At 68.5% G+C, this 18,025-nt stretch overlaps 9 protein-coding genes across 9 annotated transcripts; 6 read left to right on the top strand and 3 right to left on the bottom strand.

Annotated features, from left to right (window-relative positions):
- Window positions 1-109: 109 nt before the first annotated feature.
- MICPUCDRAFT_43506 (uncharacterized protein) lies at window positions 110-1,267 on the bottom strand (the record flags this gene model as incomplete). Its single annotated transcript, XM_003064363.1, has 1 exon — window positions 110-1,267. The coding sequence occupies one exon, from the start codon at window positions 1,265-1,267 to the stop codon at window positions 110-112; it is 1,158 nt and encodes a 385-aa protein (XP_003064409.1).
- Window positions 1,268-1,841: 574 nt separating this feature from the next.
- On the top strand, window positions 1,842-8,205 carry MICPUCDRAFT_43505 (uncharacterized protein; the record flags this gene model as incomplete). Its single annotated transcript, XM_003064533.1, has 8 exons — window positions 1,842-1,877; window positions 2,079-2,975; window positions 3,179-3,841; window positions 3,935-4,404; window positions 4,603-4,750; window positions 4,903-5,766; window positions 5,927-6,156; window positions 6,270-8,205. 8 exons carry the CDS (start codon window positions 1,842-1,844, stop codon window positions 8,203-8,205), a joined length of 5,244 nt encoding a protein of 1,747 aa, XP_003064579.1.
- A 127-nt stretch (window positions 8,206-8,332) lies between these two features.
- Window positions 8,333-8,743, top strand: MICPUCDRAFT_54406 (uncharacterized protein; the record flags this gene model as incomplete). The annotated part of the gene is made up of 1 exon (XM_003064532.1): window positions 8,333-8,743. The coding sequence occupies one exon, from the start codon at window positions 8,333-8,335 to the stop codon at window positions 8,741-8,743; it is 411 nt and encodes a 136-aa protein (XP_003064578.1).
- A 457-nt stretch (window positions 8,744-9,200) lies between these two features.
- MICPUCDRAFT_49238 (uncharacterized protein) lies at window positions 9,201-10,459 on the top strand. The gene is made up of 3 exons (XM_003064531.1): window positions 9,201-9,237; window positions 9,508-10,053; window positions 10,190-10,459. The coding sequence occupies exons 2-3, from the start codon at window positions 9,513-9,515 to the stop codon at window positions 10,333-10,335; spliced, it is 687 nt and encodes a 228-aa protein (XP_003064577.1). The 5' UTR covers window positions 9,201-9,237; window positions 9,508-9,512; the 3' UTR covers window positions 10,336-10,459.
- A 269-nt stretch (window positions 10,460-10,728) lies between these two features.
- LHCA3 (chlorophyll a/b-binding protein, psi-associated, chloroplast precursor) lies at window positions 10,729-12,393 on the top strand. Its single transcript, XM_003064530.1, has 2 exons — window positions 10,729-10,856; window positions 11,441-12,393. Exons 1-2 carry the CDS (start codon window positions 10,746-10,748, stop codon window positions 12,188-12,190), a joined length of 861 nt encoding a protein of 286 aa, XP_003064576.1. The 5' UTR covers window positions 10,729-10,745; the 3' UTR covers window positions 12,191-12,393.
- Window positions 12,394-12,453: 60 nt separating this feature from the next.
- Window positions 12,454-13,343, bottom strand: MICPUCDRAFT_11197 (uncharacterized protein; the record flags this gene model as incomplete). The annotated part of the gene is made up of 3 exons (XM_003064362.1): window positions 12,454-12,599; window positions 12,700-12,737; window positions 12,847-13,343. Coding segments are annotated over 3 exons (681 nt in total), but the record flags the coding sequence as incomplete, so codon positions are not given.
- Window positions 13,344-13,746: 403 nt separating this feature from the next.
- PETH (ferredoxin-NADP oxidoreductase) lies at window positions 13,747-15,521 on the bottom strand (the record flags this gene model as incomplete). Its single annotated transcript, XM_003064361.1, has 3 exons — window positions 13,747-14,785; window positions 15,041-15,259; window positions 15,483-15,521. 3 exons carry the CDS (start codon window positions 15,519-15,521, stop codon window positions 13,892-13,894), a joined length of 1,152 nt encoding a protein of 383 aa, XP_003064407.1. The 3' UTR covers window positions 13,747-13,891.
- A 317-nt stretch (window positions 15,522-15,838) lies between these two features.
- Window positions 15,839-16,507, top strand: MICPUCDRAFT_54401 (uncharacterized protein; the record flags this gene model as incomplete). The annotated part of the gene is made up of 1 exon (XM_003064529.1): window positions 15,839-16,507. The coding sequence occupies one exon, from the start codon at window positions 15,839-15,841 to the stop codon at window positions 16,505-16,507; it is 669 nt and encodes a 222-aa protein (XP_003064575.1).
- A 148-nt stretch (window positions 16,508-16,655) lies between these two features.
- On the top strand, window positions 16,656-16,904 carry MICPUCDRAFT_54400 (uncharacterized protein; the record flags this gene model as incomplete). The annotated part of the gene is made up of 1 exon (XM_003064528.1): window positions 16,656-16,904. One exon carries the CDS (start codon window positions 16,656-16,658, stop codon window positions 16,902-16,904), a length of 249 nt encoding a protein of 82 aa, XP_003064574.1.
- Between the last annotated feature and the right edge of the window lie 1,121 nt (window positions 16,905-18,025).

The following is an 18,025-nucleotide window of genomic DNA, read 5'->3' as shown; positions in this document are numbered from 1 at the left end:
TCGGGGTGGAGTTGAAAGGCGTCAGAAGCGGAGTTGAAAGGCGTCGAGGCGCGTCGGGATTGTCAGCGAGGGGTGGGCGGAGAGTGACGAACGCCGGGAGAGAAAGTCCTTAAGGATCGGCGTTCACAACGCCAACGCGGTCGTATGGGAACCGGCGCGACGTAGGACGCGCCTTCGCCCAGCACGGCTCGTCGCTCCATCCGGGAACGAAGACCGCGAAGGTCAGCGGCTGCGCGTCCGCGTCCGCGCGCGTCAGCGCGAGCTCCATCGCGTCCACCATGGCGTCCATGACCCCGGAGACGAACGGCGGGTTCGCCTCGTACGCGCCGCGTCTGAACCCGCCTCGGTCGGCGACGGCGAAAAAATCGCCGGCGCTGCCGAAGGGCGCGTCGACGTCCAAGAAGGCGCCGTTGAAGGCGCCGTAGTGCGCGTTCATCGGGCTCGCGAAGCACTCGTGCGCGACCCCGAGCTTCGCGCCCAAGGCTCGAAACACCTCCTCGCCCACGGAGGCTTGGAACCCGTACCCGTGGATGCTTTTGTATCGAAGAAGCAACGCGAAGAGTCGGCGGTGGAACGCTTTCTCCGCCAGCGAAGAGAACCGATCGCGATCGTCTCCTTCGTCGTCCTCCTCCGAGTCCTCCGAGATCGCCGGCCCGTCGCATGGCGGCGCGTGCTCGCGGTACAGCGCGCGCAGCCTCGCGTACGCCGCGCGCGACGTCACGACGAATTTGCCGCGCGACGTGAGCTCCACGGAGTGTTTCCTTCGCCTGGCGACGACGTCGTCGTTCGTCGCGGGCGCCGACGCGTCCGACGACGACGTCGCCCGCGCGCCGCCTTTCCCCGCGGCGAGCCTCAGCTCGAGCTTCGCGAGCGCCCTCGCCTCGCGCGCCGCCGCGTCCGCGACGTCGCGCGCGATGGACGCCGCTTTATCGGCGTCCTTCACTCCCGCGCGCGTCAGGTCCGCGACGAGGACGTCGAGCGCGAGCGCGGCGGCGTCCGACGACGGCAGCGCGGGGTCGAGCCGCGCGCCGCCGCCGCCGCCGCCCTCGCCGCCGCCGCATCGCCGCGCGGCGCGATCTTCCGCGGCTTTCGCGGCGAAGCGCCATCGCTCGAAGCCCTGCGGCGGCGCCGCGCCCGCGCCCGCGTTCGTCGCCATCTTTTCGTACTTTTTCCGGCACCGGTCGAGCGCGCTCGCGCGCGCGCACTCCAGCTCGACCGCGCGCCTCGCGTCCTTCGTCACCGCGCGGTTCCCCTCGCGCGTGCGCATCGCGGGTAGCGGCGCCCATTTCGGTCGCGATGGCGTCGACGCCGACGACGGCGGCGGCGCGGCGGCGGCGGCGGCGGCGGCGGCGGCGGCGGCGGCGGGCTTCTTCTGCTTCGTCGCATCCTTCTTCTTATTCGACGACGACGCGCTCTTCTTCTTCGCCTTCTTCGACGCGGACGCGCTCGTCGATTTCGCGAGCACCTCCGGCGCGTCCGTGGTCTTGTGCGCCGGGCGCGTCGTCGTCGCCGAGCGCTTCTTTCCTCCGGGCGGCGCCATGACGTCGAGCCGCGCGACGACGAATGCTGACTACTCTCGGAACGATCCGGCATCTGCAGCCGTTTGCTTCTCATCAGGTGCGTTCCAATCAAAAAAAGTCCATCGGTCAGTTGATTGGAGACGCGATCAAGTGTTGAAACCGAGCTATGGGTGAAAAACTTTTGTATAGAACGCGCCTCATCAGAAGCTCGGAGTCGACGGATAATTTTTGAAAGCGACGCGACGGAGGACGCCGGCGCGCGCTCACTCGTCGCGCGCCGATTAGCGGCCCGACGAGGCGGCGAGGAGGCTCGGCGAGAAGATGATACCCCCGGCGTGGTCGGAGGCGAGGACCCTGGTGCGTCGTCGCTCGCGTGTCGCCCCCGGCGGCGGCAGCCTCTCTCAGCGTCGACCATTCATTCATTCATTCATTCATTCCCTCGGAGAGTGCCGTTTCATCCATCCTCGCCGCATCTCGACGCATCTCATCGCCGCCCCCCCTCCATCCTCCCCTCCCTCCGCGCCATCTCATCGCTCCTCCTCCTCCTTCCTCCCGCAGGTCCCGCGCGTCGCGGACGGCCTCGAGGAGGACCCCAGGGGCGTCCCGTGCCTGTCCTGGCATCCCACGTCCGCGCTCCTCGCCGCGTCGTGTAACAAACGCGTCTTTCTTCTCGACGGCGCGACCGGCGCGGTGACCGACGTCTTGCGCCTCCCCGCGCCCGCTACCGCGCTCGCGCACGCGCCCGCGCGCTTGAACGGCGTCCTCGTCGTCATGCTTCACGACGGGAGCGTGCACGCGGTGGACAGGGTGGACGGCGCGGCGCCGCCGGCGCTTCGACGGCTGCATCACGCGACGTTGATGAACGCGCCGCCGCTCGGGGGGAGCGCCGATCAACGACGCGGGCATCTCGCGTTCAGCGAGAGGGCGGCGGCGCCGTGGGTCGTGTTCGCGGCGGCGGGAGATAAAACGCTTCGCGCGGCGCCGTTACGCGCCGGAAACCCTGGCTACGGCGGCGGGGATCTTCTGCGACTGAAGAACGAGCACAAGAGACCGATAGCGTGTCTCGCGGGGCTCCCTTCCCAGGGCGTCGTCGTGGCCGGGTACGTCGACGGTCAAGTCCGCGCGTACGACGTCGTGAACGCGGTCGTGAAGTGCGCGTTCCGTCTGAACCCGATCCTTCGCGCGGTGAGTGGACACGGCGGGAAAGGAGGGAAGAAGGGCTTCGGGTGGGGTAAGACGAGTAAGAAGGGATCGAGTAAGTCGGGCGGAACCGGGGGCGGCGTCCCCGCGCCGACGTCCGTCTGCGCGTTCGCGAAGCCCGGCCGCGGGGAAGACCGACCCGGCGCGTGCGTCGTCGTCGTCGGCGACGCAGGCGGGCGTCTCTCGCTCTGGCCGATCGACGAGCCGACGACGACGATGAGCGGGTTCGGAAGCGGCGGCGGCGGCGGCGCTGAGGTGCGTTCTATCTCACACTGGTTCCCATACGACCGCGTTGGCGTGGTGAACGCCGATCCTCAAGGACTTTATCTCCCGGCGCATCTCTCCGCCCACCCCTCGCCGCTTTCAATCCCGACACACCTCGACGCCTTTCAACTCCGCTTCTGACGCCTTTCAACTCCACCCCGATATCATCGCTCGTACGGAACGACCCGCAACAGAGCGCCGCCGCATCCGCGTCGCGGGAACCTCGCGTCGAGTCCCTCGACGAGTGCTTCGTCGGCGACGGCTCCGTCCTCTCCGTCTCCCCGCTCCCAAACAACGCGGGCGTCCTCGCGCTCGTCGGCAGCGCGATGGGGATGCACGGCTCCGGCCACGGCCCGCCCGCGAGCGCGCTGCAGACGCGCGCGTTTGTGGACGCGAGACGCGTCGACCGCTTCGCGCGCCGACGCGGCGCCGCGCCGTCGACGCCCGCGCTGCCGCCGTCCGCTTCGCGCGCTCACGCGCGATCGCACCCCGCGCAGGCGCGCTGCGCGGCCGCCGCGGTCGGCGGGCACGGCGTCGGCCACGGGCTCGGCGCGCCGTTCACCGTGTGGCTCGCGGAGAGCGCGGGCGGCGCGGCGCCGGGACGAAGCCTCTGCGAGCTCGCCGCGGCGGACGACGTCTCCGTCGCCGCCGCGAGCGCGGCGTCGCCGCCGGCGCGCGCGGGAGAGACGTATCTCCTCGGCGACGGCGCGGTGTGGGCCGTGGACCTCGCGCGCGGGCCGGAGGCGATCTTCAAGGCGTCCGTGCCGCCGCCGCCGCCGTCGGAGCCGAGCGCGGTGCCCGCGCGAATCGCGTCTTCGCGCTCGGGGCCGTTCCGCGCGTTTTTGGTCGCGATGCAGGTGCGTTCTATCTCACACTGGTCCCCATACGACCGCGTTCGCGTGGTGAACGCCGATCCTTAAGGACTTTTCCCGGCGCATCTCTCCGCCCAGGGTCCCTCGCTTTCAATCCCGACACACCTCGGCGCCTTTCAACGCCAACTGACGCCTTTCAACTCCACCCCGACGTTCCGCGCGTTTTTGGTCGCGATGCAGAGCCCCGCGACGGACGCGCCGCCGCACGCGATCGTGCTCCTGCGCGAGACGCTGACGCCGGTGAAGCGGACGACGCCGCCGCCCGGGGCCTCAGGGTCCGCGAGATCCAACCAGCGCGCGGACGCGGGCGCGAGCGCGGTCGCCGCGCCGCCAGCTGTGCGTTCGCCGCCAGACGCGCCGCCGCCGCCGCCGGAGATGCAAAAGACAACGCGAGCGACCGTCGTCGCGGGCGCGGACGCGTGCTTCGTCGGTGACGGCGACGCCGCGTACGCGGTGTTAGAACGCGGCGGAAACGCGGTGACCGTCTACCCGTGCGGCGGCGACGCGACGAAGGCGAGCGCGAGGTACGCGCTGGCGGACGCGCCCAGGTGAGGAGACCGCGAAAGTCGTTTCAGACTGGTTCCCGTACGACCGCGTTCGCGTGATGCACGCCGTTTCTTGAGGACTTTCCCCCGTCGTCGCGTCGCTCTTCACCCGCGCTTCCCTTTTAACGCTCGACCGGCGAGACGCGCGACTGACCGACGCGTTCGCCCGCGATCGATCGATCGCTTGGTTTCAACTTCCAGAGGCCCCGGCGCGGCGAACAGGGTGTTTCGCGGGCCCGGACCCGCCGCGCTCGCCGGCGCGGTCGGCGGGCGGTTCGGCGTCCTGAAGACGTCGAACGACGGCGTCCCCGGCGGCGAAGGGCCGAAGATGACGATGTCCCCGGGGAGCGTGGGGTTAGCCCCGGGGGAGATCGTCGTCCGCGCGGCGTTTCAGGTGCGTTCTATACAAAAGTTTTTCACCCATCGCCCGGTTTCAACATTTGATCGCGTGGGTCCCTTTCAAGTGACCGGTGAACTTTTTTTGTATGGAACGACCCTCAGGTTCTCGAGGTTGGCCGCGGAGGGAGGAAGCGGCCGGCGGCGGATCCGAACGATCCGTTCGCGGCGGGCGTGGATAACGCACTATCCACGGGCGTTACGAACCCAAGTAACAACACCGCCGCCGACGACTACACGTGGGGCGGGTGTGCGATCTTGACGAACCGCCGCCTGCTCCTGTGCCAGTTCGACGGCGACGGCTCCGCGGCGCAGGACTACGCGTGCGCGCTGACGATTCGATGCGAACGCGTCGTCAGGGACGGCGACGGCGAGAACCAAATCGGCTCCATCCTGTGGGTCGGCCCGTCGCTGCTCTTCACGCACCGCGACGGGATCTCGTGTCTTGGCTGGGACGGCGACGTGTGCGCGCTCGCCAGCACGGGCGTCGGCGGCGGCGACGGCGCGCTCTTGACCGTCACGGAAGACGCGGCGTTGGCGTTGCACGTCACCGGCGGCGGCGGCGGCGTCGCCGCCGCCGCGCCCGCGGTGGTCTCTCGCCCCATCGCGCTCTTCGACGCGATCGCCTTCGGGTGGGGCACGCTGTGCGCGGCGCGCAGAGACGCGGGGCTGCCCCCGCCGGTCGACGCGCGAGAGGCGGTGGCGCGCGCGGCGGGGCGGCACGACGCGAGCCGCGCGTCCGCGAAGACGTTGGAGCGCATCGCGAGCGCGAGACGAGGCGCGGGGCTTCCCGGGCTCGCCGCCGACGTCGCCGCGCGCGCGACGCACGTCCCCGCGCACTCGCGCGCGGCGTACGCGTCGCGAGCGTTTCGCGTGACCGCCGGCGTGGAGACATTGCGGCACCGATTGAACGCCGCCGCGGGCGGCGAGGAGTCGCACGCGAGGGCGCCCGCGGCGGTCGTCGACCCGGTGCGTTCTATCTCACACTGGTCCCCATACGACCGCGGTTGCGTGGTGAACGCCGCTCCTTAAGGACTTTTCCCGGCGTCTCTCTCCGCTCATCCCTCGCTTTCAATCCCCGCCCTCGATGCCTTTCAACTTCAACTGACGCCTTTGAAATTCACCCCAGGACGTCGCCGCGGCGACGCGCGAGGCGGCGAAAGCCGCCGCGGAGATTGGCGACGCCGCGGGCGCGTTCGCCGCCGCCGCGATGGCCGTCGGCGCGACCGGCGGGAAGGACCACGGGCCGCTGACGAGCTTGTGTCGCAAGGGCGTCGCGTCGCGCGCGGGCGACGGCGGGTTTCCGATCATCGAGCGGGAGGTGCAGCGCGTGCTCGCGCCGGGGCCGGTGAAAGACGCGTGCCTTCGGTGCGTTCTATACAAAAGTTTTTCACCCACCGCTCGGTTTCAACATTTGATCGCATCCCCTTTCAACTGACCGGTGAACTATATTTGTATGGAATGGCCCTTAGAGCGCTCGCGCGGCGGAAGCCGCCGAGGCGGTTCACGCCGCCTGATCCGCCGCCGGGCGAGGGGCGCGCGCTCGGATGGATGGCGATCACGCCGACGATATTGACCGACGCGACGAACAAGAACGCGGACGACAACGCGAACGCGAACGCGAACGCGATCGCGGCGGGGAGAGAGGTGAGCCGAGCGCCGACGTTGTCGCACCTCGACTGGTTGGGACGGAGGGTGAAGGGCAGCGGCGTCGGGATCGGCGGCGTCGAGGGCGACGGCAGCGAGCTCTCGGGCGCGCCGCGGGGAGGGGGAGGGGGAGGAGGAGGAGGAGGGCGCGGGGACGGAAGACCGCCCGCGCGGTCGGACATGGGCTCGTCCGTCGTTCCCGGCGGCGGCGGCGGGGGATCGCCCGCGGGCGTCGTCGCCGGCGCCGGGTCGCCGGTCACGTCCTTCGCCGCGCGCGCGGCGGAGCAGCAGCGGCAGCGCGAGCGCGCGCAGCAGTACGCGGTGCAGCACCCGGGGGACGATGATGACGACGACGACGACAGCGACGATAGTGACGAAGAAACGCGCGGGGCGCGGCGGTTACACTTTAGCGAAGGGCACCGAGGCGGCGTCGGCGAAGAAAATCAGGCGCCGCCGCCCGGCGCGGTCGCGGGCGGCGCCGCGCTCGCGCTCCCGCCGCCCGCGGGAAGCCAGGGAAGTCAGGGAGGACAACAGCTGTCGCCGTTCGGCGCCGCGCCCGCGTCGGCGACCGCGGGTCCCGGCGCTATGGTGCCGTACGATCCGTTCGCGGACGACGATCCGTTCGGCGCGGCGGCGGCGGCGCTCGGCGGCGGCGGAGGCGGCGGCGGCGCGATGGCGCTTCCCGCGCCGCCGGGGCTGGGGAACGATCCGTTCGGGGACCCGGTCCCTGTCCCGGGCGGGTTCGGAGGTGGCGGCGGCGGCGCGATGGCGCTTCCCGCGCCGCCGGGGCTGGGAGATGACCCGTTCGGCGATCCGTTCGGCGGCGGCGGCGGCGGCGGCGGCGGCGGCGGGTTCGAGGCGAACTTTGGCCAGCTCGCGCTGCCGCCGCCTCCTCCTCCTCCTCCGCCGGCGGCGGCGGCGTCGTCCGCGATGAACGACGACGATCCGTTCTCGCGACCGATCGAGAACGCGGACTTCTTCAGCCAGGCACCCGCGCCGGTGCCGACGTCGATGCCCGCGTTCGAAACGCATCCACGACCGCCGTTAACGCCGCTGGCGCCGCCGCCGGCGAACGAGCTCGACGCGTACGGCACGCCCGCGACGTCGCCCGCGGCCGCGACGGGGTCGTTCACCGCGTTCGAACCGGCCGCGTCGGTCGTTCAAGCGCCGCCGCCGCCGATGACGATGCATCCGCTGCCACCGATGGAACCGCCGCCGGCGCCTCCGCCGCCGGCGCCTCCGTCGGACGACGCGTACGCCGGGTTCGCGCCGCCGCCCGGGGCTTTTCAGCTGCCGCCGGCGCCGCCGGCGCCGCCGCCGGCGGTGGCGCCGGCGCCGACGGACCCCGCGCACGAGCCGACGCTGCGGATGATCGCGAGCGGGATGCGCGCGCTGGAATCCAACGCGTTCGAGGCTGCGGAGGCGTCGTTCATCGCCGCGGTGAAGCTCGCGGTGGGCGGAGGAGGCGGCGCCCCGCGCGGCGGCGCCGCCGGCGAAAAAATCTTGAAAAAACTCGTCGCGTACGCGTTCGCGTCGCGGCTCCTCCGGAAGTGCTCTCTGATCGCCGCCGCTGTCGCGTCGTCGCCGACGTTCTACGACGGCGTTCCTCCTACCACGTCGTCCGGAGACGACAAGAGCAAGAGGCGGGCGGCGTGGGCGGCGCCGAAGACGGCTGAACGCGCCGCCGTCGCCGCGGAGGTGCGTTCGCATTTACACTGGTTCCCATACGACCCCGTTCGCGTGGTGAACGCGATTCCTTAAGGACTTCGCCCGGCGTGTCTCTCCGCCCATCCCTCGCTTTCAATCCCGACACCTCGATGCCTTTCAACTCCGCTTCTGACGCCTTTCAACTCCACCCCGACATTCGCTCGTACGGAACGACCCTGAGATGTCCCGCCTGACGCGGCATCTCGCCGCGCTCGCGTTGGATCGAGGTCACCGCGTCGTGGTCCTTCGGTTCGCCGCGGTTTGGAACGCGCGGGCTGGGTGCGCGATCGCCGCGTCGAGGATGCTCGCGAGCGCGAGCGAGGGGGCTCGCGCGCGCGGCGACGTCGACGCGGCTGCGGCGTTGACGAAGTTGTCGGCGGGGGCGCGGCGCGGCGGCGGCGGAGGCGGGAGGGAGCGGGACGCCGGCGTCCCGCTCGACGAGATCCCCGGGGTGTTGTGCGCGGCGACGCTGCGATCGTTGCCCGCGGCGGGGAGCGCGGGGTGCGCGACGTGCGCGCGGTGCGCGGCGACGCACTGGGGCGGGGAAGGGAAGGCTGTCGCGTGCGCGTTTTGCGACGCTTCGTTGAGGTGAGTTTACGACTATTTAACCAGAGGCCAATCCGTACACGTGTCCACGTACAGTTCATCGGTTAGTTGAAAGGGGGCGCGATCAAATGTTGAACCCGAGCGATGGGTGAAGAACGTTCGCCCTGATCGCACCTCCGCATCAGTCGCGCTCCAGTCTATCATATCCAATCGGTCGCGCGGATCTCTGCTCTCTCGTTCTCCGCCCCGCGCGGCGCCGACGCCGCCCCAATCGCGCTCGCGCCGGACGACGGCACGAGGCAACGCGCATCTCGCGTCCGACGAGCACGGACACGATGCACGCGACGACCGTCTCCGCGAGCGCGGCGACGCGCGTCGTCGTCGCGCGCGGCCGCGCGAGCGACGCGCGCGCGGCGTCGCGCGCGATGGGCGCGCCGTCGAGACGGCGCGCGACGACGACGACGACGTCTCCGTCGTCGCCGTCGTTCGTCCTCGGCGGCCGCGGCGCGCGGCGCGTCGTGCGCACGGCGGCGACCGAAGGTTCGTCCCGTCGATCGCGCGCGCGTCGCGTCGCGCGCTCGCGTCGTCGTCGTCGTCGTCGTCGTCGTCGTCGTCGTCGTCGCGCCGCGCCCGCGGGCGTCGTCGACGCGCGCGTCGAGTGCTCGGATCCCGTCGCCGCAACCCTCGAACCCTGAAAAATGATTATCGTTCGCCTCGTCCCCGTCCTCTCTCGAATCCCCGTCGCCGACTGACGCGCCACGTGGACGCCACCCCGCACCCCGCATCCCCGCATCCCCGCGCCTGCCTCAGGCGAGATGACCCCCGAGGAACAGTTCGCCGCGGCGTCGGTCGGCATCCCGGATTACGACCCGGATGCCATCTTCCCGAGGACGAAGGAACGCGACCCGTACCGCCGACTCGGCATATCGGACGAGTCGACGTTCGAGGAGGTTCAAGACGCGAGAAACTACCTCGTGGAGACGTACCGCGCGCACGTCGCGGGCGTCGAGGCGATCGAGCAGGCGTTCGATAAGATCATCAACGACCGCCTCTCGACTCGTAAAAAAGCGAAAGGGATGAAGAAGGCGTTGCGGAAGCAGAAGAAGGGGGAGAACTACGTGCCGCCGTTCATGGAGCGACTGAAGGCGCAGTTCGAGAAGCCGGACCAGACGACGATCATGCGCAGAGCGCTGATGTACGCCATCATGATGGGGTGGGCGATCGTCTCCGCCGGGAACGCCCCGAGCGGGCCCGCGTTCCAGATGGCCATCTCGTTCGGTCTTTGCGTCTACTTTCTCCACGACAAACGCGGCGGCGCCGCCGCGGGCGCGCCTCTGGGAAAGAGCTTCATCAACGGTGCGCGCGCGTCCGCCTTCTCTTCAAGTCTTCAACTTCTCTTCTCTTCTCTTCTATTCGATCGCCGCCGCGCGATGCGCCCGCCACGTCATCACTCGCGACTGACCAATCAAATCGTTTCCCTCCCTCCGTCCAGCCTTCGCCGCGTTGTCGCTCGGGTTCGTCGTCGGGTCGCTGTTCCCGTTGTACATTCCGATCTTCCCTCCCGCGTGGGGGCCGGAGCTGATCCTCTCGCTGTTCTCCATGGTGTCGTTCTTCATCTTCGCGACGTTCTTGAAGTGATTGAAGTGAGAGGAGGGCGAGAGGAGGGCGCGGAGCGAGGGAGAGAGCGCGCGGGGCGAAGCCGGCGAGATGCGACGAGGCGACGCGAGCGTATTTTTTACAGCGACGAGCCACACAAATATTACTCCAGTTTGCACAGTTAACAGTAGTACCGGACGGAAATGATACTGCCTCGTCGTAGAGCGAAAACGCGCGCGCGTACTACGCGAATATAACACTCTTCTGCGATCACGTTTGATCGCGGGTTTCTGCGATGAACCGATTTTCACCGAGACGACGTCGATCACGCGATTCCTTTCAAGCGAACGCGCTGATTGGCCGACGCCGATACGGCGACGAGCGGAAACGATGCCGGGAACGCGCGACCCGGCGCGCGGACGCCTCATACCTGCACACACATCGCCGTCGCAATGGCCGCCATGACCGTTTCCATGACCTCCGCGTTCACCCGCGGCGCCGCGCGCGTCACCGCGTCCGCGCCGAAGGCTCGCAAGCTTCGCTCCTTCGTCGTCCGCGCCGAGGTGCGTCTCCCGCGACTTCGATGCGGAGAAAATAGCGCTCCGCGCAAGTAAAACACGATGGTGGCGAAGACGCGCGTCCGCCGGGAACGCGCGCGTCGCCGCTCGCGCGACGCGCGCGCGTCGTCCTCCGCGCGACGATGCGATGTCGACATCCTCGCGGCGTCGATCGCGTCGCGCGCGCTCGCGGCGACGCATCGCGTCCGCGCCGTCGCGCGGCGCATCGACCGCGCGTCCGCGATGCGGTTTTTTTTTTCTGAGGGCAGGATAGGGAGCGCGGAGCAGCGCGTCCGCGTCGCGATCGGCTCGGCGGCGCGGCGCGCGGACGCGCGCCGCGCGATTGCGCCGCGGCCGATCGCGACGCGGACGCGCGCGCCTCACCGCGGACGCCGCGCTCGATCGATCGCGCGGACGTCCCCCGCCCGCGCGATCGGTCCACAGCCTCCCTATCCCCCCCGCGCTGGCGCGAGTCGGTGCACAGCTGTGTCCTCGATTTTTTCGCGATCGATCCGATCGATTCGAACCGCGCGGATGGATCCCGCCTGACCGCGTCCATCCCATCGCCCCCCCTTCTCTTCCTTTCACAGGGTGAGGAAGCGCCCGCCGCCGAGGAGGCCCCCAAGGCGGTCGTCAAGGCGCAGCCGCGCTCCAAGGACGACCTCTACCTCATGGGCGTCTCCGACCAGAACATGGCGTACCTCGACGGCACGCTCCCGGGCGACTTCGGCTTCGACCCGCTCGGCATGTCCGACCCCGAGGGCGCGGGCGGGTTCGTCAACCCGCAGTGGCTCGCGTACTCCGAGGTGATCCACGGCCGCTGGGCGATGCTCGGCGTCGCCGGCATCGTCGCGCCCGAGATTCTCGGTCAGGCTGGGCTCATCCCGGAGTCCACGGGCCTCGTGTGGTTCACGTCGGGCGCCATCCCGCCGCAGGGCACGTTCGATTACTGGGCGAACCCGATGACGATCTTCTGGGTGAACATGTGCATGATGAACTTCGCGGAGATCAAGCGCGGGCAGGACTACTGGTACCCCGGCTCCCAGGCGGAGCAGCCGCTCATGGGTTGGGAGAAGGGCTTCGCCGGGTCCGGCAACCCGGCGTACCCGGGCGGCAAATACTTCAACTTCGCCGGCCTCGGCAAGGACGACATGGCGAAGATGCAGAAGAAGGAGATCAAGAACGGCCGTCTGGCGATGATGGCGTTCCTCGGTTGCATGGTCCAGGCGGTCGTCACCGGCGAAGGGCCGTGGAAGAACATCTGCGATCACGTCGCGGATCCGTTCGGGGCGAACATGCTCGCCAACTTTGGCGCCATCGGCGGCGCGTCTCCGTTCTAAATTAACGCCCGTCTCGCGTGCGTTTAATGGATGGATGGCGAAGAACAAAGTAGGATGATGTTAAAGAAGGAAGGCGAGATGAGATGCCGCGGCGGCGGGTAGTGTACACCGAGAAGAGAAGAGTCGATAGAAGGAGGGAAAGAAGCGCTTCGGTTCGTAGTGTAAGAGGAGATCGATTCGATTCGATTCGAAAACGCTAAACGAAATCAATCGCGCGCGACGCCGTAGGACGCTCGCACGTCATCCACGCCGTGCCCTTCCCTCTCCAACGCGTCCAGAAGCTCCCTCACGCCGCTCTTCGCTCTCGCGCTCGCGAGCTTCACCGCGAGGGAGAACCGCCCCGCGACCGCGAGCGCCCTCAACGCGTCGATCACGCGCGACGCGCACGACGCCGCCCCGCCGCCGCCGCCTGCGTGGGTGAAGCGATCGGTCAGTCGAACATCTTACCGGTCAAACGTTGAAAGGGAAGCGCGGGTGAAGAGTGACGACGGGAAAAGTCCTTAAGGAACGGCGTGCACCACGCGAACGGGGTCGTATGGAAAGCAGTCTCACCTCCGCCGCCGCCGCCGCCGCCGCCGCCGCCATTTCCGCCGCCTCCGTCCTCTTCCTCCCCCCAAGGCGCGCACGCGCCGCCGCCCTTCGCGCTCTCCGCGTACCCCTCGCTCAGCGCGACGAGGACGTCCCCCAGCGTGACCCCCGTGATCTCCACCTTGAAGATCTCCCTGAGCTTCGCCGCGTCGACGCCGCCGAGGTACCGCCACCTCTGCTCGATCGTCTTGCACTCCCTTCGCCACGTCTTGTCGAACGCGAGCGCGTTCGTCGGCGGCGTGAACGCGACCGCGCCACCGCCGCCGCCGCCTCCTCCTCCTCCTCCGCTCAACGACGCGGCGCCGCCGCTCCCCGGCGTCGGCGGCGGCCCCGCGTGCTTCCCGTCCGCGTCGAACGCGAACGCGGGCGGGACGCCGCCTCCGTGATCTCTCAAGTTCTCCGCGTGATACGGGCGGAGGTGCGCGACGCTGACCATGTTCTTGAAGACGTCGTACCCCTCCATCTGCCTCACCGCGCGGTGCTTCGCGTCGTCCTGGACTTGGCGTCGCCAGTCGTCCTGGACCGCGTTCGCGAGGTCCTTCGAGACCTTCGGCGGCGGCGCGTCGAACGACGACGACGACGAGAGAGGAGGAGGAGGAGGAGGAGGAGGATCGGAGGACATGACCGACGACGCGCGTTGACCGACGCGAGGACCGGGAGGGGTGGTCTCCTCGAGGACGGCCCGCGACGCCCGCCCGCGCGGCGACGAAGAAGGCGGGAAGACCGCCGCGACGACCGACGCGCGCGAGAGACGGTCGGTCTCGAGACGCGCGCGCGGCGACGAGTGATGAGCGCGCGCGCGAGCCCTCGATGGAGAAATAAATATCCAGTCTCGCAGTAGTCGCGACGCCGACTCGCGACGACGTCCGGGGAAATTTTCGATGCGGTAGAGCGGGGCCCGACTGCGAAGGCTCCCGTCAGCCGCGAGCGCGAGAGAGCGTTCGTTCGTTCGCACGCACGCGCGCTGGTTCACGAGTACGGTCGTGAGTGATATTAAACAATCATCGCGTCAAGCAGAGAAAAGACGCGACGCTCGGCGCGACGGAGGGAAAAGTCAAGTGCGTCGTCGTCTTCGACGCAAAAAACGCTCGCGCCGAAATCATCAGACGCCGCTTAGTACACCTCGACGTGCCACTGCCCCTTCTTCTTGAGCCCCTCGAGCCACTCCTCGTAGTCGATGCCCTTCTCCTTGCACACGCCCTCGAGCATCTCGAGGATGCCCGGCATCATCCCCTTGAGGCCGCAGAAGTACATGTGCGCGCCGCCGTCGAGGAGCTGGAACACCTGGTCCTTGTACTCCTCGACCTTGTCTTGGATGTACATCTTGCCGCCCTTGCGGTTCTGAGACTCGCGCGAGAGCGCGTAGTCGACGCGGAACTGACCGGGGAACCGCTTGATGCACTCAGAGAACTCGTCGTCGTACAGCTTCGCGTCCGAGTTGGCGACGCCCATGAAGAGCCACGCCAAACCCTTGAACTCCCAGTTCTTGACGTCCTCGACGAAAAAGCGGCGAATGTACGACCGCATCGGCGCGATGCCCGTGCCCGTCGCCACCATGATCACCGGCGTCGCGGGGTCCTCGGGGAGGAGCATCACCTGCCCGGTCGGGCCGGTCATCATCACCTCGGCGCCGGGCTTGGCGTCGCAGAGGAAGTTGGAGCAGATGCCCTTCTTCGCCGGGTCCTCGGCGTTCTTCTCGGAGTCCCAGTACGTGGCGCGGCGGACGCACAGCGTCGCCGTGTTCCCGTCAAACTCGTCGCCGTAGCGCGTGGACGCGATGGAGTACAGGCGGACGCCGTGGGGGACCTCCTTGCCCTTGGAGTTGACCTTCGTGCCGGGCGGGATGACGCCGTAGGACTGGCCCTCCCAGAACGGCATCTTTCCGCCGTGCTCGATGATGATGTGGCACGTCTCGCCCGTGGCGTTGGGGCCGACGATGCGCTCGACGGACTTGATCTTGCCGGTGAACGGCGCCTTGTTCTTGAACGTGTTGAGCGGGAGCGGCATCTGTTTATCGGGGGTGATGGGAGAGCGTCAGCGGACGCGGCGAGGAAGGGACGGACGGACGGCGCCGGGAAGAGACCCCGACTGGAAAAGGGAAGAGACGACTCTCTGGAAAAAACGCCATCCGCGCCCGTCGTCGCGGTCGCGACCGAGGATCGATCGATCGATCGATCGGGGGCGACGCGCGCCGCGGCGATTCGTCGCGCGACGATCGCGCCGCGCGACGAGGGAGCGCGCGCGAACGCGAGGACGCGCGACCGCGGGGGATCTCGAGGACGGGCGGGAGCCTTGACTCGCCTTCTCGAGCTCGAGGGGCACCGGCGCGCGGCCGCCCTTCGCGATGGACTTCTGCGCGGTGGTTTTCATCTCCAGGCCGAGGCCGTAGTCCGTGCCATTCGCGCGGACGACGGTGGCGACGCGCGCGACGGGCGCGCGCGCGGAGGACTTGAGGCCCGCGTTGGAGCCCTTGAAGGCGCTCTGAATGAGGATCGGGAGGAGGGAACGACGGGGGAGGGCGTCAGCGCGTCGTCTCGACGCGCGCGCGATCGCGCGTGCTCCGGCGAGCGCGACGCGAGCGCGGGGTCTATCCGATCCGAGCGAGCGAGCGGGTCGACGACGACGGACGACGACGAAGTTCCGGCGCGCGCGCGCGACGCGCGACGCGAGCGGCGCGATCGGACGCGCGCGGGCGCGCGCGCACCTTCGCCAGGCCGGCGTTGAAAGCAGCGATGGCAGCCATGATGCTGTGGTGTGCGTTGAGGAGTGACGCGTCGGGAGACGACGTCGCGCGCGATGCCGGCGTTCCGAGCGGGTCACGTGAAGCGTGATGCGCGCGACGAGAGGCAGCGCTTCGAGAGGCGGCAGCTGGCAGGCGGGAGAAGAGACGTGATTGGCTGTCGCGGGCGCTATGGGCAATCATTCAGAATACGAACGTTCCGAGTACCGTATCAAAAAAGGTTAAAAATCCCTCGAAAGTCGAACAGTAGTGCGGGTACAATCGGACAAAGCTTTCATTGGAGGGTCACGCGCCGCGACGCCGCTCGCTCGACGGCCGCGATGGACACCACGCCGTCGGCGAAGACGCGACAGGTCACCCTCTCGCTCCCTCCCAATTTCTCCGCCGCCGCCGCCCGGCGACGCCGGCGCGCGAGGAAGCGGCGCGCGACGCGACTCGTCACGCTGTTCGTCGCGATCGTAGCCTCGCTCGCGATCCGACGCCTGTGTCGATCGTTCGAGGGCGACGGCGAGCTCGCCGCGTTCCTCAGCGAGAAGATCGTGGGGCTCGCGTGCGCGCTGCTCGAGGTCGCGCTCCTCGGGCCCGCGGGGCCGTTCCTCGCGCGCTGCTGGCGCGCGCTCGCCGCGGCCATCGCGGCGTTGAAGCTCGCGCTGCCTCGCGTCGGTAATGCGGCTGCGGCAGCGTCCGCGTCATCCGTCTCAGAATCGCCGGGCGGCGCGCTCGGGGTCGTCGACTGGCGCGCGCTGTCGCGCGACCCGCGCGTCTTCGCGTCCGTCGCGCGGACGTGCGTCGTCGCCGCGCACGACGCCCTCGGTGCGCCCCTCTCGTTCGTCGTGATCGTCCTCCTCGTGACGCTGTGGAACGGCCGGCGTCTGTCTGCGATCCGCGCGCGGCGATGTGCCTCCAACGTGAGCACGCGAAAGATTAAGGCGCGTTCTATACACTGGTCCCCATACGACCCCGTTCGCGAGGTGGACGCCGATCCTTAAGGACTTTTGCCGGAGCATCTCTCCGCCCACCCCTCCCTTTCAATCCCCGCCCTCGACGCCTTTCAACTCCAACTGACGCCTTTGAACTCCACCCCGACATCGCTTCGTATGGAACGACCCTAAGGCCGAGGGGTCCAGGCGTCTCATCATGAACATCAAGTCCAAGAAGACCGCGGAGTGGGTCGGGCTCCCGGCCTGGGTCGTCGACGGCGACGTGGAGAACGTGGAGTGGTTCAACGAGGTCGTGCGCACGGTGTGGCCGCACGTCGGCGCCGCCGCGGCGCAGAAGATCAGGTCGTACATCGAGCCGCTGCTCGATCACGACAAGCCCAAGGCGCGTTCTGTTGTACACTGGTCCCCGTACGACCGCGTTCGCGTGGTGAACGCCGATCCTTAAGGACTTCACTTCCCGGCGTTCGTCTCTCTCCGCCCACCCCTCGCTTTCAATCCCGACACACCTCGCTCGACGCCTTTCAACTCCGTCGTCTGACGCCTTTCAACTCCGCGACTCCACTCCAAGGGCATCTCGTCGATGACGTTCGACGAGTTCGAGCTCGGCTCGAACGCGCCGCGGGTCGACCACGTGCAGATGATTCCCCCGGACGAGCCGCACGAGCTCCAAGCGCAGGCGAAGATCACGTGGAAGGGGAACCCGAACGTCGTGTTCAAGGTGGAAGGGCCGAGGATCTACGGCGGGCTGTCTCCGGTGAAGCTCGTCGTCACCGACCTCGTCATCGTGTGCACGGTGAAAGTGACGCTGTCGCACTTGATGAAAGAGATTCCGCTCGTGGGAGGCGTGCAGATCACGATGACGGACGACCCGAGCATCCAGTACGGCATCCGCGCCAAGGCGGCGCCGGGGATGGGCGAGATGAATCTGGACAGCATCCCGTGGTTGAAGAAAGGGCTGACGTCGTTTCTGATGAAGATGCTGAGGAATTCGCTCGTGTTTCCGCAGGCGATCAAGAAAGTAATCGCGAAGGACCACACGCCGCAGACGGTTCGCGCGATCGAGGACGCGCTCGAGGTGTCGCCGGTCGGGAAGCTTCACGTGACCGTCCGAGGCGCGAAGGGTTTGAAAAACACGGAGTTCATGGGCACGAGCGATCCGTACGCGAGCGTCGGCTTGGGAACGCGGCGGACGCCGCCGGAGGATAAAAAGTGCCAAAAGACGCACACGATCATGAACACGCTCAGGCGCGTTCTATCTCACACCGGTCCCCATACGACCCCGTCGGCGTGGTGAACGCCGATCCTTAAGGACTTTGTCTCCCGGCGTGTCTCTCCGCCTACCCCTCGCTTTCAATCCCGACACACCTCGACGCCTATCAACTCCGACTGACGCCTTTCAACTCCACCCCGACGTTCGCTCGTATGGAACGGCCCTCAGCCCGAGGTGGGAGAAGTCGTTCGAGCTGGACGTTCGATCCACGGAGCTGCAGTGTCTGTGGATTCGCGTGTTCGACGACGACGGGAAGTACGGCAACGACGACTTCATGGGCGCGGTGGTCGTCCCGC

This window comes from Micromonas pusilla (assembly GCF_000151265.4).
Source record: "Micromonas pusilla CCMP1545 genomic scaffold MICPUCscaffold_17, whole genome shotgun sequence".
NCBI classification, from domain to species: Eukaryota; Viridiplantae; Chlorophyta; class Mamiellophyceae; order Mamiellales; family Mamiellaceae; genus Micromonas; species Micromonas pusilla.
This window is presented reverse-complemented; position numbering and strand designations above follow the sequence as displayed.

Coding starts and splice junctions, on each gene's coding strand:
- LHCA3 (XM_003064530.1), top strand. CDS start 10,746: ATGGCCGCCATGACCGTTTCCATGACCTCCGCGTTCACCCGCGGCGCC. Junction 10,857..11,440: donor CCTTCGTCGTCCGCGCCGAG/GTGCGTCTCCCG, acceptor TTCCTTTCACAG/GGTGAGGAAGCGCCCGCCGC.
- MICPUCDRAFT_49238 (XM_003064531.1), top strand. CDS start 9,513: ATGACCCCCGAGGAACAGTTCGCCGCGGCGTCGGTCGGCATCCCGGAT. Junction 10,054..10,189: donor GGGAAAGAGCTTCATCAACG/GTGCGCGCGCGT, acceptor CCCTCCGTCCAG/CCTTCGCCGCGTTGTCGCTC.